The sequence below is a fragment of the Corvus cornix genome, chromosome 3 (genome assembly GCF_000738735.6).
Source record: "Corvus cornix cornix isolate S_Up_H32 chromosome 3, ASM73873v5, whole genome shotgun sequence".
NCBI lineage: Eukaryota > Metazoa > Chordata > Aves > Passeriformes > Corvidae > Corvus > Corvus cornix.
In genome coordinates, this window is record NC_047056.1 from 26,001,810 (window position 1) to 26,016,756 (window position 14,947).

The window sequence follows — 14,947 nt, forward strand, 5'->3', positions numbered from 1 at the left end:
CAAGCAAAATATAGATTTAAATGTTACTTTTGACAAAATCTGACTATGCAGCTCTAAAAAGAGGTGGACCATGGAAACGGTAAGGTAAGAAAATTGCTTTACTTTGCTCAGTTTTTACAAATCCTAACCAGATTGCTAGACCCCCAAATATCTTACTGAAAGTGACTAAAGACAGGGTGGGTTTCATCTTTTTAAAAGGCAAATTAAAAGAAAAACACCTTAAACACTTTGAAATGCCTACTCTGATCACACTTTTCTCAATGTTTTGAAATCCTTTGTTGTGCTTAATTTTTTTTTAACTTCTCTTTTTAGGCGTAATATTATCGAAGCTGTGTATACTAGGCTGAATCCACACAGAGACAATGAGGGGGTAAGTTCCCATTTTGATTGCTACACCTCTTTGCTAATGTGAATGTCAGAGTTGTGTCACACATCAAGCAAAAGTGTTCATCACTAGGAATAAAGTATTAGAAATACATTGTATATATTGTAACATACTGCTAATTTTTACCTTGCTTTGGATGTATTTGATATAGAAGTTCATCCTCAAAAAGACACAAAACTGACACCCAATTCTGAAAGACTTTTTAAACATCCAAATGACTACCACTTTCTCAGTCAAACCTGTGAGGCAACAGTGCAGGGTTTTTTTAAATTACGGTTTATTATTGTAAAAAATTAATAGTCAGAAAATTTGTTACTTAACTAGCTGTTATTCTGCTGTCCAGAAGTGTAGTACAAGAGGGGGCAAACACACTTCCTGTTGCCTTCTGTAAGGAGGCCTTCGTACACTCGATATAAAAGACAAGACTAATATTGACTATTTTCATAGCATTTGCACTGTCTTTTCATATCCCATCTCTACTGGTCTAAGGAAAAGTGTAAAGTGATTTTAGATTACTTCAGTTATGGTTTCTAAAATAGCTTACATTCCTCTTCCCATTTCCTATGAAATTGAATTTTAAATACTACATTGAAATATGGTTTATTGTACCTCTAAGCCTGATTATTAGGTGGCTCTTAATATTAGTGTAACCAATAACTGGTGCTTCTATCAATTGTGGTTAAATTTGTTTAAAAACTCTGAAAAACTGAAGAACTCATAAAAACCATCAGTGCTTGTACACGTCATTTCCTGTACAGTTTATGTGCACTGTTTTGTGGAAGTACCATTCTTATTCTATAAATCCTTTGTAATATTTTTTTCTTCTGAGATGCTACAAGGCCCTCAGTCAGGTAGTTATTACAGTGAATGGTGTTGCACTTGAAATACCTTGAAAGTACCAATTGTGCACCTTGAGATAGTAAATATGCAGTCTCACTACAATTATTACTGTGTCTTTTCTATTGTCCTCTTCTCTTAACTGCCTATATTTGATTTATTATCTTCAATTGGAAAGCTGGTGTGGGTGGAAGGGGCCACTATTCTGTTAAGAATACAAATAGGGAAGAAATCTCTAACTTCTTAATTTTTTAGGATTTGTTCCTTTTTCTAGATGAAAGTGATAGGATATGCTTTTTTCATTTCACGTTCAAGAAATTGTGCAACAGTGCCCCAAACCAAGATACATAAAATTTTCCTCTTTCCAGCTTCTTTAGTCCTTCAGGAAAATCTGCACCTCTATCAGCCGGCTACTACTTTTTGTATTTAGCCAGAACTTTCCCTACTTTTTGGGGAAAAGTTACTGGTATACGTGGCTTATTTAAGAATTAAATAAAAATTAAAGCAGCATCGGTTTTACAAATTAATTGGTATTTTAAGAAAAAAACCTAAAAGTTTGTCTAATGGCTAATTTTTAGAAATGTTGTATGCCATAGTTGCATTTATGATGCACATATTCTAAGTCTAGATTTACTTCTCAATAGCCCTGCACATTTGCTGAAAGTCCTAATACGCAGTAGAGCATCCTTTTGTCTATTGGCTTCTTTCAGGAAATGTTTATGCATCATCCATTTTAATTTAATAAAATGAGGTAGCTAACCTAAATGTGCATTTTGTTCATAAAATAATATACCATTAACAGCTTTGACCTTTTTTGCCGTTAAAATCCTTGAGTAGTTGGTTTGGCTTTTAATTTGGTTTCTTAAAAAGAGATGTGAACAGTAGACTGCAGTCTGCTTACTAGATTTTTCTTATGTTGATATAGAAGTGCAAATCTCAAAAATGATGTGTTTTTAATAGAGTGGACTAAATTCTAGTTTGATCTTGTGACAGGATGTCATTTCCCAGTCAGCACCTTTATTCTTTTCACCCTAAGTGATACTGGCCCAGAGTAGTTTGAGAGGATGTGCTCGCCCTTGGTGAAGGATACAATTCCTGTTTGCATTTTCCCAGCAAGTTATCTTACTGTCCTTGAAGTGGATGAATCCTAGTGGGCCTTGTCTCTGAGGTGATGAAAACATGACTTCCTTGCTGGTCTTACTCAGTTTCAGGTGTGTATGTGGTGATCTTGTAGCCTTCTGAACTGGATACTGAAGTGTCCAGAGAGGTTAAAAGGGAAGGAAGCTGTTCAGTTACCCAACATCAGACTCTTCAGAATGTGTACACAAAGTGATAATGTTGCTACACATCTCACATTTAAACAGGAAGCAAAGGTAGGAAAGAAACATACAGTATATCCCAATGATGACATTGCCAAGTGAGATTGAAATCTAGCTAATGATGCCCCTGTTTAAACTAGTATGAGGCAAAAGCAGATGTTCATATGAAAAATTGAGCTAGACACATGGATGCTGAGTCTGCAGAGCACAAAGGTGCGCTTGACTTGTACTTGAGCGTCCTTCCCTGTGTGCAATTAACAGTGCGTATGTGTCTGCTGAGAGTGGGTGTTGTACAGAATATTTCCATTACTGACTGGAAATCTGCCTGTGGCAGTCATCTTCCATCTTATGGTTGTATATAAAGCTAGAGCAGTTTTTATCTTGGCAAAATAATAACATAATTAGTTGCTAAAATATTAATACGAATGAGTAAAAAGCCCCCTCTAAACCACAAAAACAACAACCCAAACAATCAGATTAACTTTTGCAATTGAGAATATGACTTCCTTCTAAAGACTATGCTTTTTAGCATCTGACAGTTTTGAAGTAGTTACCCTGAGTTCCTGTGAACTGGATCATAATAGGCTTGCAAGTTACTTCTTAGAAAGTATATAAATTAAAAACTTGGTTGTATCTCTTTCTAGGCTAGCTTTGTTTTACTCAGCACTGTAAACATTTCAGGTAGTGTTGCACTTAGATTTTTTTTTTTTTTTTGGTTATCCAAACTAGTGATAGTAGATTTTTGTCCTTCACATGTGCATTTTCTGAGAAACATTAACATAGAGCCTAAATATGAGATGTTATGCAGAGCAAGAGTCTGAGAAATGAAAGAATCCTTACTAAAGCTGTATTCAGAGATCACTTGTCTGGCTTGAGGGTATAGCAGTCTTAAGTTTTTTGCACTAGGAATCTCAGCAGATTTACGAGTATTTTATAAATCCAGGGCTGGAGAGAGCCCTGCACTGGGGTCACAACGAAGAACTTTACCAGTGTTTGAGCAGAGACTTCTGCTGTAAATGTGGTGGCTTGTGCCTTTACAAATACGAGTGAGAGTACAGGAATCTGTTATGTATTGGGGCCTGATGTTTTCAGATCTTTAAAGGGAATTTAAAAGAATGTATTCATAGCTAAATAATTGTTAGCACTGTGATGTTACAGTACCACTGAAGAGTTGTTCTACTTACTATGTTAAAGTATTGCTCTTTTTCTGTGACTCTACTTCTCTGACCATTTTAGTTTTTTGATGTGTTCCTAAGCAGACTACTACCCAATTAAACTACTTCACTATATGTATATATACACCCAAACACAAGGAACAATGTTAAAATGACAGTGGCTGTGTTAATAGTTCCAGTGGCATTTGCTTAAAGCTGCCTTTGAGCATCTTATTTGAAAGCAATCATGTTTCTCTTTGTTTTTACTAATAAAACACTGGCATTTGGCTGAACCAAATCATGTGTCGTTAAGGGCTGCTACACATAATTTTAAAAATTTAAATGGACGCAACTCTTTACACCATTCTCAAAACATCGTAAATCCAGTCTTTAATACATAGCAACCCTTTTCATGCACGTAATTTAATAGCACAAAACTTGTGTAAAAACTGTGAATACTCATGTTCAATATGGCTAGCACAAATTTATTCTTGTTTTTATGGTCAGTAGCACTTAGTCGAATTGAAATGTGAGGGAAGACAAATGCTACCTTGCACAATAACCATAGTTTTCAGGGACCTGTTCTAACCACACATCATTAGAGAGAAATCTCTGTCTATATCATGCATAATATATAAAAGAGGCAGTTTCGGTCCTACTGTCTGTGGGCTTTCTTGTCTGGTAGCACTGAGGGACACAAGGGAAGCACAAAATAGCCTGCTGTAAAATAGGGTGCAACGCAAAGCAGGATGTGAGCTTGAATACCAAACACTAACAGCACTGCTAATTCAACTCCTACCAGCATTTGAATTGCTTAGGAGTCTCAGGGCTGCTATTACATTGCTTATTGCTTTTACTCTTCAGTGTTGCATGGAGCAAAATCATTCACTTCAGTCTGCCAAAGGAATTTTTTAATATCTCGGTATTTTGAAATGTGGAAACTTCAGGGTGTATGTGTGCTAATGTCAACCTCACAGCATAACTGATGGAGTAGACGAAATACGGAATTTAAACGTTCTCCGAATTTTAAAAAACTGGAAGGAAGTCTCCAGCTATGCTGCCATGTTTAATATTAGCTAGGAATATACATAACTCAGTTTTTTTTCTTTGTCAAACCAAGAAACAGGATGCATCTGTAGCCTCTTCTTGATGCCCTGGGTTTTCACTGACATTGTGCTCGTAAGGCATTAAACCAATTCCATTTCAAGCATTAGAACTACCTCCTTTATCTTGCTTTTTCTCACTGGGCTCTTGAAGAGAAGAGAGTATTGAATTCTTGAATATTCTCTTGAATATTTTCATATTAGAATATGAAAATGCTAGTACATGGGAGTCAAAACATCTCAAACTAAGACCAGCAAACCACTGTGAAAATGTCTCTTACTTCCTGAACAAATTAAACTGGGATGCCATTATATGCAGTAATACTCATTTTTGTGGTAAAATTGTCCCCCATTTTAGCTTGGACTGTGCTAATCAGTCTCGGGGCTTTTATTCCAGCAACATTACATAGAGCATGCAAAATCTTACTGATCCCAAGATATTTTCTCGATACTGCTGTTAAGCTTGTAAAATGAGCGGCGGCAGTACTTGTAATTAGGAAGCTTTTGGACTACATGACAATAAAATGAGGTCATCATGAAAACAAGGCAGTCTGGATTGCGCCTCTAATGTCTTGCAAAATCAGCCAGCTTACAGAGATACAGTTTCATTTGTCTAGATTGATAAATTGCTATATATTAATAATTTAAAATGTACTGTTCCCTTAAAGCAGCAGTACTGCTTTAGCACTTGGAAGTGAAAATACCTAGTATCAGTGTCAAAGCACTGTAGCAGATGTGCATGTCTATCACCAAAAACCACATTTTTTTTCAACTGAAGGCTTGTAACCAAGCAGTTCATTTGCTGAGGAGACTTCCATTCCTTAACTAGCACTTGATACTCAGATTTTGTGCTGTAGGTTCTTAGGTTTGACATTAAATAACTGTTCTACCTGCTAATTTTTCTAGGCAATACACAGTCTGCCCAAAGGTGTGTCTTATGTCATTCAAATACCAGCATTCCTTGTGCTTATGGGTAGCTGCTTGCTTCTTTTCTGGCAGCATCATGCATACAAAAATCAAGAGTGCTTACTGAAACACTGAGCATTTATTTTGATGTGATGCTTCAACTAAACTGCTATCAGTAGAGTTATCTGTTCTCTGAGTTTTTCACAGAACTGTGCTGCTACTGACTGTGCAGAAATTCACAATTAAATATATTGACCTGTGGCTAAAGAAGCTTAAATGTTCAAAAATTTCCACTGACAAATAATCAAAGTTGAGGGGGGTATAATCTATTTATCAAAGATATTTGAAATAAAGGTGGAATTAATGGGGAGAAGGTACTTTGATGACTTGCTCAAAATGAATTGAAATTATTAAAAATGCTGGTTTAATAATTACCGTTTCTTAAACTATGTTGTTTAAAAGGATGAACATGAAATATATTGTTCCAAGTTGTATGTTGCTAATAGGGTGTTTTACATTCAAATAGAGCAAAGCTGATGTTTTCTCAGTTTGAAAAAAAAATGTTTTTTCGGTTTGATTTTTTTTTTTTTTTTAATGTGGTTAGAGAATGTTTTAGTTTAACTACTGATTTTTTTGGGGTGTTGAATCTCAACCGAAGGAGCCTGGCGCGGCCGAGGAAGGCGGAACGCAGGGGAGGTTGGTGGAGGCGCTGAGGCAGATGCGGATTAATCATAGGGGGAACTACCGCCACCTGCTGGAGGAGATGCTGGCCGGGTACCGCCTGGCGCAGCTGCAGGCGCGGGGCCCGCCCGACGACAGCGCGGCCGCCGAGGCGCCGCAGCCCCGCGCCGGCCCCGCAGCGGCAGCGGCAGCGCGCCGGGGCGCGGGCAGCGAGCAGAGCGGCGAGCAGCAGGCCTGACACTCCACAGCGAGCTAGCGCTGCGCTTCACCCGCCGGGCCTTCCTTGCTTAGATCGCAGCCTGTGCCACTGCTAGCCTAGAAGACTCTTTGGCTTTCCTTCAGTTATTTGTACAGATTGTTTCTACAGAGCTCTTACTTCCTTCGAAGTTCAGCTACTGTGGGATAGTACAGTAATTGCATCTTATGTTGTGTAGCAAGATTTAACTTCCATTCGAGATTCTGATTTTCTTTTTTTAAATCCTGTGTCACCAACAACAGGATCTAACATGATTATGCAAAAAGACATTATAAAACTTCTTCTTTTTAGAGCATTTATTAAATAATAGTTTTGATGGTGTATGTTTACTGTTTACTCAGTGTAAAGTAATTTACATCTTAGTTGTATTTTTTGTGAATTATACAAATTCTTCAGGTTTTTTTCCCCAGCGTCGTGTACTGCATGCTTGTGTTTTGTTTGTGTATAGTTTCTATTACAGCTAAATTACAAAAGCTGTTACATTTTAGGTTGTCACTTATGAAATGTTCGATTTTTTTCTTTTTTTCAGTTTAGATTGTATCCACTGTTCATTATAAATACTGATTTTCTAGACAATGGTATTATTACTTCCCAGGCTGTAGCATAGCATATATCCAGAAATGAAAATGTACTTCAATATAGTACCTAGTGTCAAGTTATAGTAATTTGTGATCAAATGAAAATAAAGGATATGCTGTGGAATAATATCTGTATGCATATTGACTCTTTTAAGCAAGTAATAAACTTTCTTTGAAGCGTTACCATTTTGACATGACTTGGAACTTTTCATAGCTTCTGATGTGAACTCATGGTGATCATTAGTTTCTACAAAGCTTTGAGTGATTTGGGGTTTGGAGCATTCATCGTAATCCTGTATTTGGGCAACATTTCTCAGGTTCAAGCTAAACATCAGCCATATAAATGAATAAACTATTCTTTTAAAGTTTGCCTTCTGCCACATCTTTTCCATGTCTCTTGGGGTACAACACGTACACATATGTGGGTTTTTTTGGGTAGGTCGGTGATAATACTGGGACTTTGCAGTAGTGGTAGCTCATCTGCTAATAGGGGAAATCTGGAATTCTTGTGTCAGTTGTCAATTCATAGCATATAACACTTGCACGAAAATAGAATTGTTCAAAACGGGTACAAATTTCACTGCCTTAATGAAAATGAGCCTGCAGGAATTTCTTGTGGACCCCGAATACCTGAAAAGCTGAGTTCCGTAGTATTTTGTAGAGCTTTTATTTTTGTTTTGTAGTCCACAGATGTAGCATGTATTGGTAGTTGTGATTTAGTACAATTTTAGGTAAATCTTGGTTTTAAGTCATTCTGCTATAATAGCTTTACTGGATTCATGTTTTATAAAAGTCAATTCCATCGTGACATTGACAAACAGCAACTATTTGTGTGTGGAAGTGGGCAGGTATGGAAAACAAGGAAAATGTTTTCTGTCTTATGCTAGCATTCTTCTTAATTATGCCTCTGAATTCCAAAGTACAACAAAATGTTTTCATTTGTATTGGTGAGTAGTAATATTTCTCCTCTTCTTTTCCTGTAGGGTGCTGGAGAGCTAGAAGATCCGTGGTAGCCTTACAAATCTACTAAAATGCTTTTCATTCTGAAAGGGGGAAAAAAACTTTTAAATCTGATTTCTTCAATACAAGGGAAAATTTCTGGTGGATTTCCAACATTTTGTGAAATGGGCAGAAAGATATTAGAATTTTGCATCATTTGTTCATTTTTGTGTTTTCTGATATTGCCACTCTTAGCATTGCCTGTACTACAGTATTTTTACCAGCCTCAGGCATACTGATTACATCTGTCATGAACTTGGCCCTAAAAAAGAAGGAAGGAAGGAAGGAATATTCTCTCAGCAGATCGGTGTATGTACCTGAGGTGCACGAGATTGTAGGTGTACTCTGAAGATACACTGTGGCTAAATGAAACATGCAACACACAAGCATGAGAGAGAGTACAAGTAATTGTTTGAGACGTTTCTTATTTCACTTTACCGAGTTGGAAGGCTTTGCAGCTCTGTGGCTTGGAAGTAATTTCAATTGGGCAGTACGCTATCAGATGTGTATTTTATTTTCTTTTTTAATTTTCCAGTTTTACCTGTATTACCAGACCGTTAGGTTTCCCTGCGGTGTCCAAATTGTGATACGTTGCCTACTGCTTGCTTGAAGATAAGTGTATTTGGCAATAATATATGAAGATTCTAGGCATCTAAAACCAGTAAGAATTTTACGCATGTGTACAACACACCCTTCAACTCTTGCTAGAGAAGATCTTTTTAAAAAACCAAACTGGTGAATTTATAGTTAGTAGTGACTTGCTTTGACATCTCTCACAGCTGCAGGTTTTTTAAAAAATGCTGAAAATTTGCCTTTATTATAATGTAAATTGTGATTATTTTTTTGTTCTATATGTGGTTTTCTATAGGTTTTTGATTTTTTTCAGCTTAAGATACAGACAGAAGTCTTGTGTAATATGGGTATGATTTTTAATTGTTTGCATTATTTTCAAAGTTCAAATTATCACTTTGAGATTACTATAAATACACTTAAAATTATCTATTTTAAATTAAGAAAATATTAGAGATATTTTCATGGGTTCAATGACCTTTCATTTTATAAGCAATGGGCATGGTACAGAGTGGCTGTCATGTAAGGTACTTGAAGATTCTTAGTTTAATTCTATTTTTGCAATAACCTTGACTTTTTTTCTGACTTCTTTGAGTTGTGCATGTAATGAGTCCAGTAAATGCCGAAAATGGGGAAGAGTAAAGTATTTATCTAAAATAAAAGCTATTGGGGAGGGGAAACAATGAATGTATCCATCTGTACATGATTTACATGCTGTGGATGCCTTGTAAACATTTTCCTATTTGTTTAAACTGTGTTTCAGCGAGGATGTAATTGCCCTTGTGTGTAGTTTTAAGCTAATGACAGTCATCAACTGGTTTTGTGTGAAATTAAATTCATGGTATTTTTCTGTAACTTTATCCCCATGGTGAGTCTGTACAAACCACACGCTCTTTCATACTGATGCCGAAGGCCAGCTTTTCCAGTCATTTTGATTCACTGTGTATCTGATTTTTTTTTTTTTTTTTTTTTTGGTCTAGAGAGGATTATTGCCACAGTATATTTTATTTATTCATTAGATTTTAGCCTTGTAAGTTAAAGTGTTTTAAATGATGATGTTAACAGGTATTTGTCCCTTTACTGGTTTTTTTGGGGTTGTTAAAAGACAGGGAATGAAGAATGCAAAATGGTTTATTGTTCAGACTGTCCGCTCTGGTCCAACCCTGTACTGATAGTACCTTCCCAGTATGATATTGTGATGTTTCATACAATACAGTGAACATAACCAACTTGTTATCTTCAATAAAGGATTGCTAAAACAGTGTGACATGCTCTCTATTTTCTTGAGAAGAACTTACTAAGATGCAAGTGTTCCATATAAAAAGATAACCCAGCAGGATCTATGAGGTCTCTTAGTTGATGGATTTCTGTTTGTTCTGTAGCAGATGTGCCCCTTCATCTCAGAAAGGCACAAGTCTCCAAGTGGGCTTCTCTGTGGGAGACAGGAAAGGGCAAACAAGATTTAGTGCTCCTAGGGCAAATCCATCCCAAGTGCAGCTGGAGTCCTAGTCCAGCTATGGGAGGGCATTCATTTATAGACTAAAAATTCAGATTAAACTTGACTTTTTGATCTACTAATTTCTTGGAGTTTCTTAAAGATCTGAGCTTAGCCTTATGAAATTTCACTGTTGCACAGAGTTTTGAATAGAAATTTCTCTGATGTTAATGCTTTCATGTTAGAACTTTTACAAATTTTTTAACTTTTACAGATCTTTTTCTCCAACTTACTATTGTACTTGTTTAGCTGAGTGGGAAAGGAGACCAGAATCCTCCGTGATGTTGATACTGCAGGATAATAACCTGCCTGAATAGTTAGTGTTACTGTAGAATGGACATCTTCACAAACAACCTGAAGATTTTTGAGTTTAAAAATCTGTAACTTCTTTGAACTTTTTTGTTGGATTTGCTTGTACAGCATAACCCCTGCATGCCTTCCTCATGAGCTACAATTTTAATGCCTTGTTCCACTGTTGAGACTGCTGGTACTCCATAGGCTCCAGTCCTATGAACACTTTCTTGTGTAGATTTTTTACATTAAGTGGCTAGTCTCCCTCAAGTAAAAGGGTTTATGCTTCTTTGTATTGAAGTGAAGTACACACAGAGGTTTTTCAAAGAGAAGGATCACAGCTACATCAAAATGTAATTCAAGACAGCTTTTTTCCTCTAAATTAGCACTACTTGCCATTCATGCATCCACTTGGTTATGAATTCTAGTCATGGTTTTAGTTTAGTCAAAATACTGTGTAGATTTCAGCAGCCTGGGAAAAACTTTGCTTGTTGACTTTGTATTCTTAGTGTGAGAAATCTGAATGAATGACAAAATTTGTTCCTGTATTTGCCATAACTTGCCAACGCTTTAAAATTACATTGTCTTAATTATGTTGCCACCTGGTAACTAACGTAAAGATACTTATGTAGAACATTGAGAATGGGATGTATCTCTTCCACCTTGGGTCTTTCTGTTGTGTCAAATTCAGCTTGATTTCATTCTTATGACTTCTTCTGTAACAGAGGCAAAGTAGTCCATGTAAGTTCTCAAGTCTGGTGTCTGAGCAAAATAAAGATCTGTTTTAACTGCTCCTCATTAACATGTTAAATGGAATAGGGAGTAACGAAGTAGATGCAAATATAAGTCATGTCATTCTGACCTCAGAAGTCTCATCTTAGGGGTTAAGTGCTAGGATCGTCTCCTCTTAATAGGCTGGATCTTCATATGGTTATTGCATGCAAACCTTTGCAAGACTTGGCCAAAATATCCATATTTTTCATGGCCTTAAATGTGAATCTGATGCTGATGTTGCTATTTGAGTGGTTTAAAAAAAAACCCAAACCAAAACACAAAAGCAACAACAAAAAAACCCCAAAACCACAAAGCCAAACAAACTGTTAAGTTGTTGATTCTTTTAGCACATCTGAGGCTAGCTATTAGTGGCTAGGTAGTTTCTTGGTATCATGTATAAAGTGGAGTTCAGTCAGCCACTTCATCTCTGAGCTTTTGTACACTGTCAGCCACAATCACTGGCTTAAATCTTAAAAAGCAAAATTAGCCCCAGAAAACCAGTCCTTTTTCTTTGGCACTTTGAGTGGAAATCAGAAGCAATAGGAACTCGAGATTAGTTACAGCATTGAACCAAGCTGTAGTAGGCAACTTTTACCTCTGGAAGATGAAGCAAAAAGCAATGCTGCCTATCATTAGGTACAGGTCTATACTGGGGCAAAAAAAAAAGGCCAGAATGCTAAGCAGTTTTTAATATCAGCTAACTTGCTGTTTGTTGGCTAAAAAGCAAATTTTGGATTTAAGGATTGTCTGAAGGCTTGTTGCTTTTGGCTCTTTATAGTTCTTTTTTAGCTCTAAACTGAAGTTGGAAGTAGCTGCTCTGGTGCAGGTAAGCAACTGCATGAGATGCTCCCAGAATGAAGGCAATTTGACAAAACTACAAGAAAGTACCCAAAGTCCATGAATTTATGCAGTCTAATCCAGGTAAGTATGCAATTTATGCAGCTGAGGCTCCGTAAATGTCTTTGTAACCTGTTTTCTCTGTGTGCCAATCTGAGCTGGTCCTGCTTGTGTTCATTCAGGCTGTTGCTGTACAGACCTGACTTAGCTCTGCTTGGTTTGTACTGTCTCGTGCTTGTACTGGCTGCTTCCCTGTTGATCAAAACATGAGCAACTTTTGCATTTTAGCATGACTGTGCCTCCTGTTTGTGTTCAGCTCCCTGTTTGTGCTTATCTCTCGTTTCTATCATTCACACTGTCACTTGACCAGTGCTGCTGTGCTTAGCTCTTTGTGCATCTGAAAGGTCACATTTGCCCAAAGACTTTACATTTCCTTCAGAAATCTTAGACCTCTCATTTTCTGTGATGCCTGGATAAAGACTGACTGAGATTATTGAGATCCTTCTCCTGCTTCTATCCTTGGCTGTCCTTATTTGTCTATGTGCAGCTTGACTGGGATTTTTCAGAGAAAAAGTCCTTGCTGTGCTGATATTGTGATTAGTGACTGAATTAACATCAACTAATGATTGCATCAGCACCTGCTTTTAAACCTAACAGAGACTGATAAGGGTTTAGGTCGTGGGGTGGGCTGATAGGAGAAAAAAATGGATGTTCTCCATCAGTTGGGTAATCCTTCTCTGAAAGCAGTTGTCCTTCCCAGTAAAGGATGAAAAACACTATAGTAGGAATGAATACACTTTCTAAAGACTTGTGGCAACTAATTCAAACAGTCTTGTTGGAAATAATTTTTCCTGTTACGTCAAGTCTACTTTAGAAATAACTTTGACCCTGGTCTGCTTTCTCAGACTTTTGGAATCTAAGGTGAGTTGTAGGGAAGTTGAGTCTATGGTGCAATAGTGTTTAGTGTTGTAAGGACCCTGTCCTTGACCTTTAAAAAGCTGGAATCAAATTTATGAGATCCCTGATGGCAATGTTGGAAGTTCATCTGATCTTTAAATACAGAAATACTGATTTTTCTGGCCTTTTTCAGGTGGCTTTTGGAATACGTTGGGTAGAGATGGGATATTTTCGAGCAAATACTGTTCAGAGAACTTATATGCAAGGTTCTGTCAGAAAATGACCAAATGTGTTCTGCCTTTATCATTTTAAAAGAGCTGCAAAGCTTAAGTGAGAGAAACTGGACAGAAATTCATAGAAGGAAAATTCTGTCTTGTGAGATAAAACACTACTCTTGGAAGTTAGTGTCCAGGACTTAAAAAGAGAACCCAGAAATGTTTGTGTGTGTTATATTCCTTTCAAGACTGTTACATTTTCTCAAAAAACCCCAGAATTGTCTTTTTTAAAAATGTGTGAAAAGAGAAGCTCTGGTGAAAATGCACCATTCTCTACTGATGTATTTTAGCTACTTCTTTGGGGGGTGAGCATGTAGATTAGTAAATATCCTACATTTAGAAGTTAGTTGGAAAATTTGAAGTAACTGCGCTTTAACTTTGAAGTAAAATGCGGATTTAAATTGCATTAATGAAGAGATATTTCCCATTATTTTTGTAAGGAAGCTTCTTGACACCATTCCCATTAAATGAATTCTGTGAATATTGTTTTTTTTTTCTTTAGCAGGTTACTCAGATGCAAAATGATGGATGTCTGCTTAATCTTAAATTTACAGTATTTAATTTGTTGTTATTAGGGGAAACTGGATAATGTGAGGGGTTTTTTTAAAATCCTTTATCCAATAGTTATCTTCATAAATGCATCTGAGTTTAATGATACAATAAGGATTTTGGCCTGGGTATGTAAAGCAGATGTGTTTTCCTAGTGTGTTTTAAATAAATATTTCACCTTTGGGAGCAGAGAATGTATGAAATGAAACCAAAATACTTTTTCCAGCTCCAATAAATCTGCATTTACTTTGGAAGGAGATAGTTTTTGTAAATAACTCTGCTAGCACAAGCAGTGTCAAGGTGTTTGGAAGTATGGTGCTTTACAAGGACTTCTCAGTCTCTGCTCTTAGTACTTTTTACGTTATGCTGGCTGTGAAATTTTAAAATGGTGAAATATATTTTACATTCATTTCTTCATTCCTACTTTTCCTTACTTAAAAAACATGTAGGAAGTTCCGTGCTGCTGCTTCAGAGATTATAGTTGTTGCATTTAACTTCACACTCGATTTATTAAAAAACCCCAGAGGTCCAAGCATATGAGTAATTGCAGCAACTTCTTTACATGCTGTTACCATATTTCAAGTGCTGTTTCTGTGAACTGAATTTAAAAAACCAACAGAAGCCAACAAACTTACATCTTTAAGATGTGACTTGTCATATGATCTTAGTAGCCCCTATGCTTTGAACTGCATTAGAGAAAAAGATTTACCAAATGGGTATTTGTGTTATCACTGACTTGAAGATGTTGTACACCCATCTTCCAGCTCAGCCTTTAGTATTCAAATAGTTGAAACATCTGTCTTTGAAATGCGAACAGGACAGACACCCACTCAGAATAAAACCAGTTTGCACTGCCCCCCCTGTACGTGGTTCAACAGGCTCCCAGAGAGCATAGCAGAGCTAGCAGCATGCGAGCTCTGAGAGACTGCCTCATATATATATGTATGGCATGAAGAGCAGAAATGTGCTTTAATTATCCTTGGAGCAGGGAATGGGTATGTGGGATACTTAAGCGCTTCTCTACTTGAGTGGAGGGAATGG

At 36.9% G+C, this 14,947-nt stretch overlaps 1 protein-coding gene across 3 annotated transcripts in view; it reads left to right on the forward strand.

Moving 5' to 3' along the window:
* PPM1B (protein phosphatase, Mg2+/Mn2+ dependent 1B) overlaps positions 1–10,055 on the forward strand; it is a 60,793-nt gene extending 50,738 nt beyond the window's left edge. For 2 of the 3 annotated variants that reach the window (XM_039568533.1, XM_039568534.1), the window contains exons 6-7: positions 313–370; positions 6,363–7,402. In XM_039568533.1, the coding sequence (XP_039424467.1) occupies positions 313–370; positions 6,363–6,623 (319 nt within the window). In that variant the 3' untranslated portion in view covers positions 6,624–7,402. Of the gene's footprint in view, positions 1–312; positions 371–6,362; positions 7,403–8,202 lie in introns of those variants that run through there. The other variant, XM_039568535.1, reaches the window with a different exon arrangement.
* Positions 10,056–14,947: the final 4,892 nt, after the last annotated feature.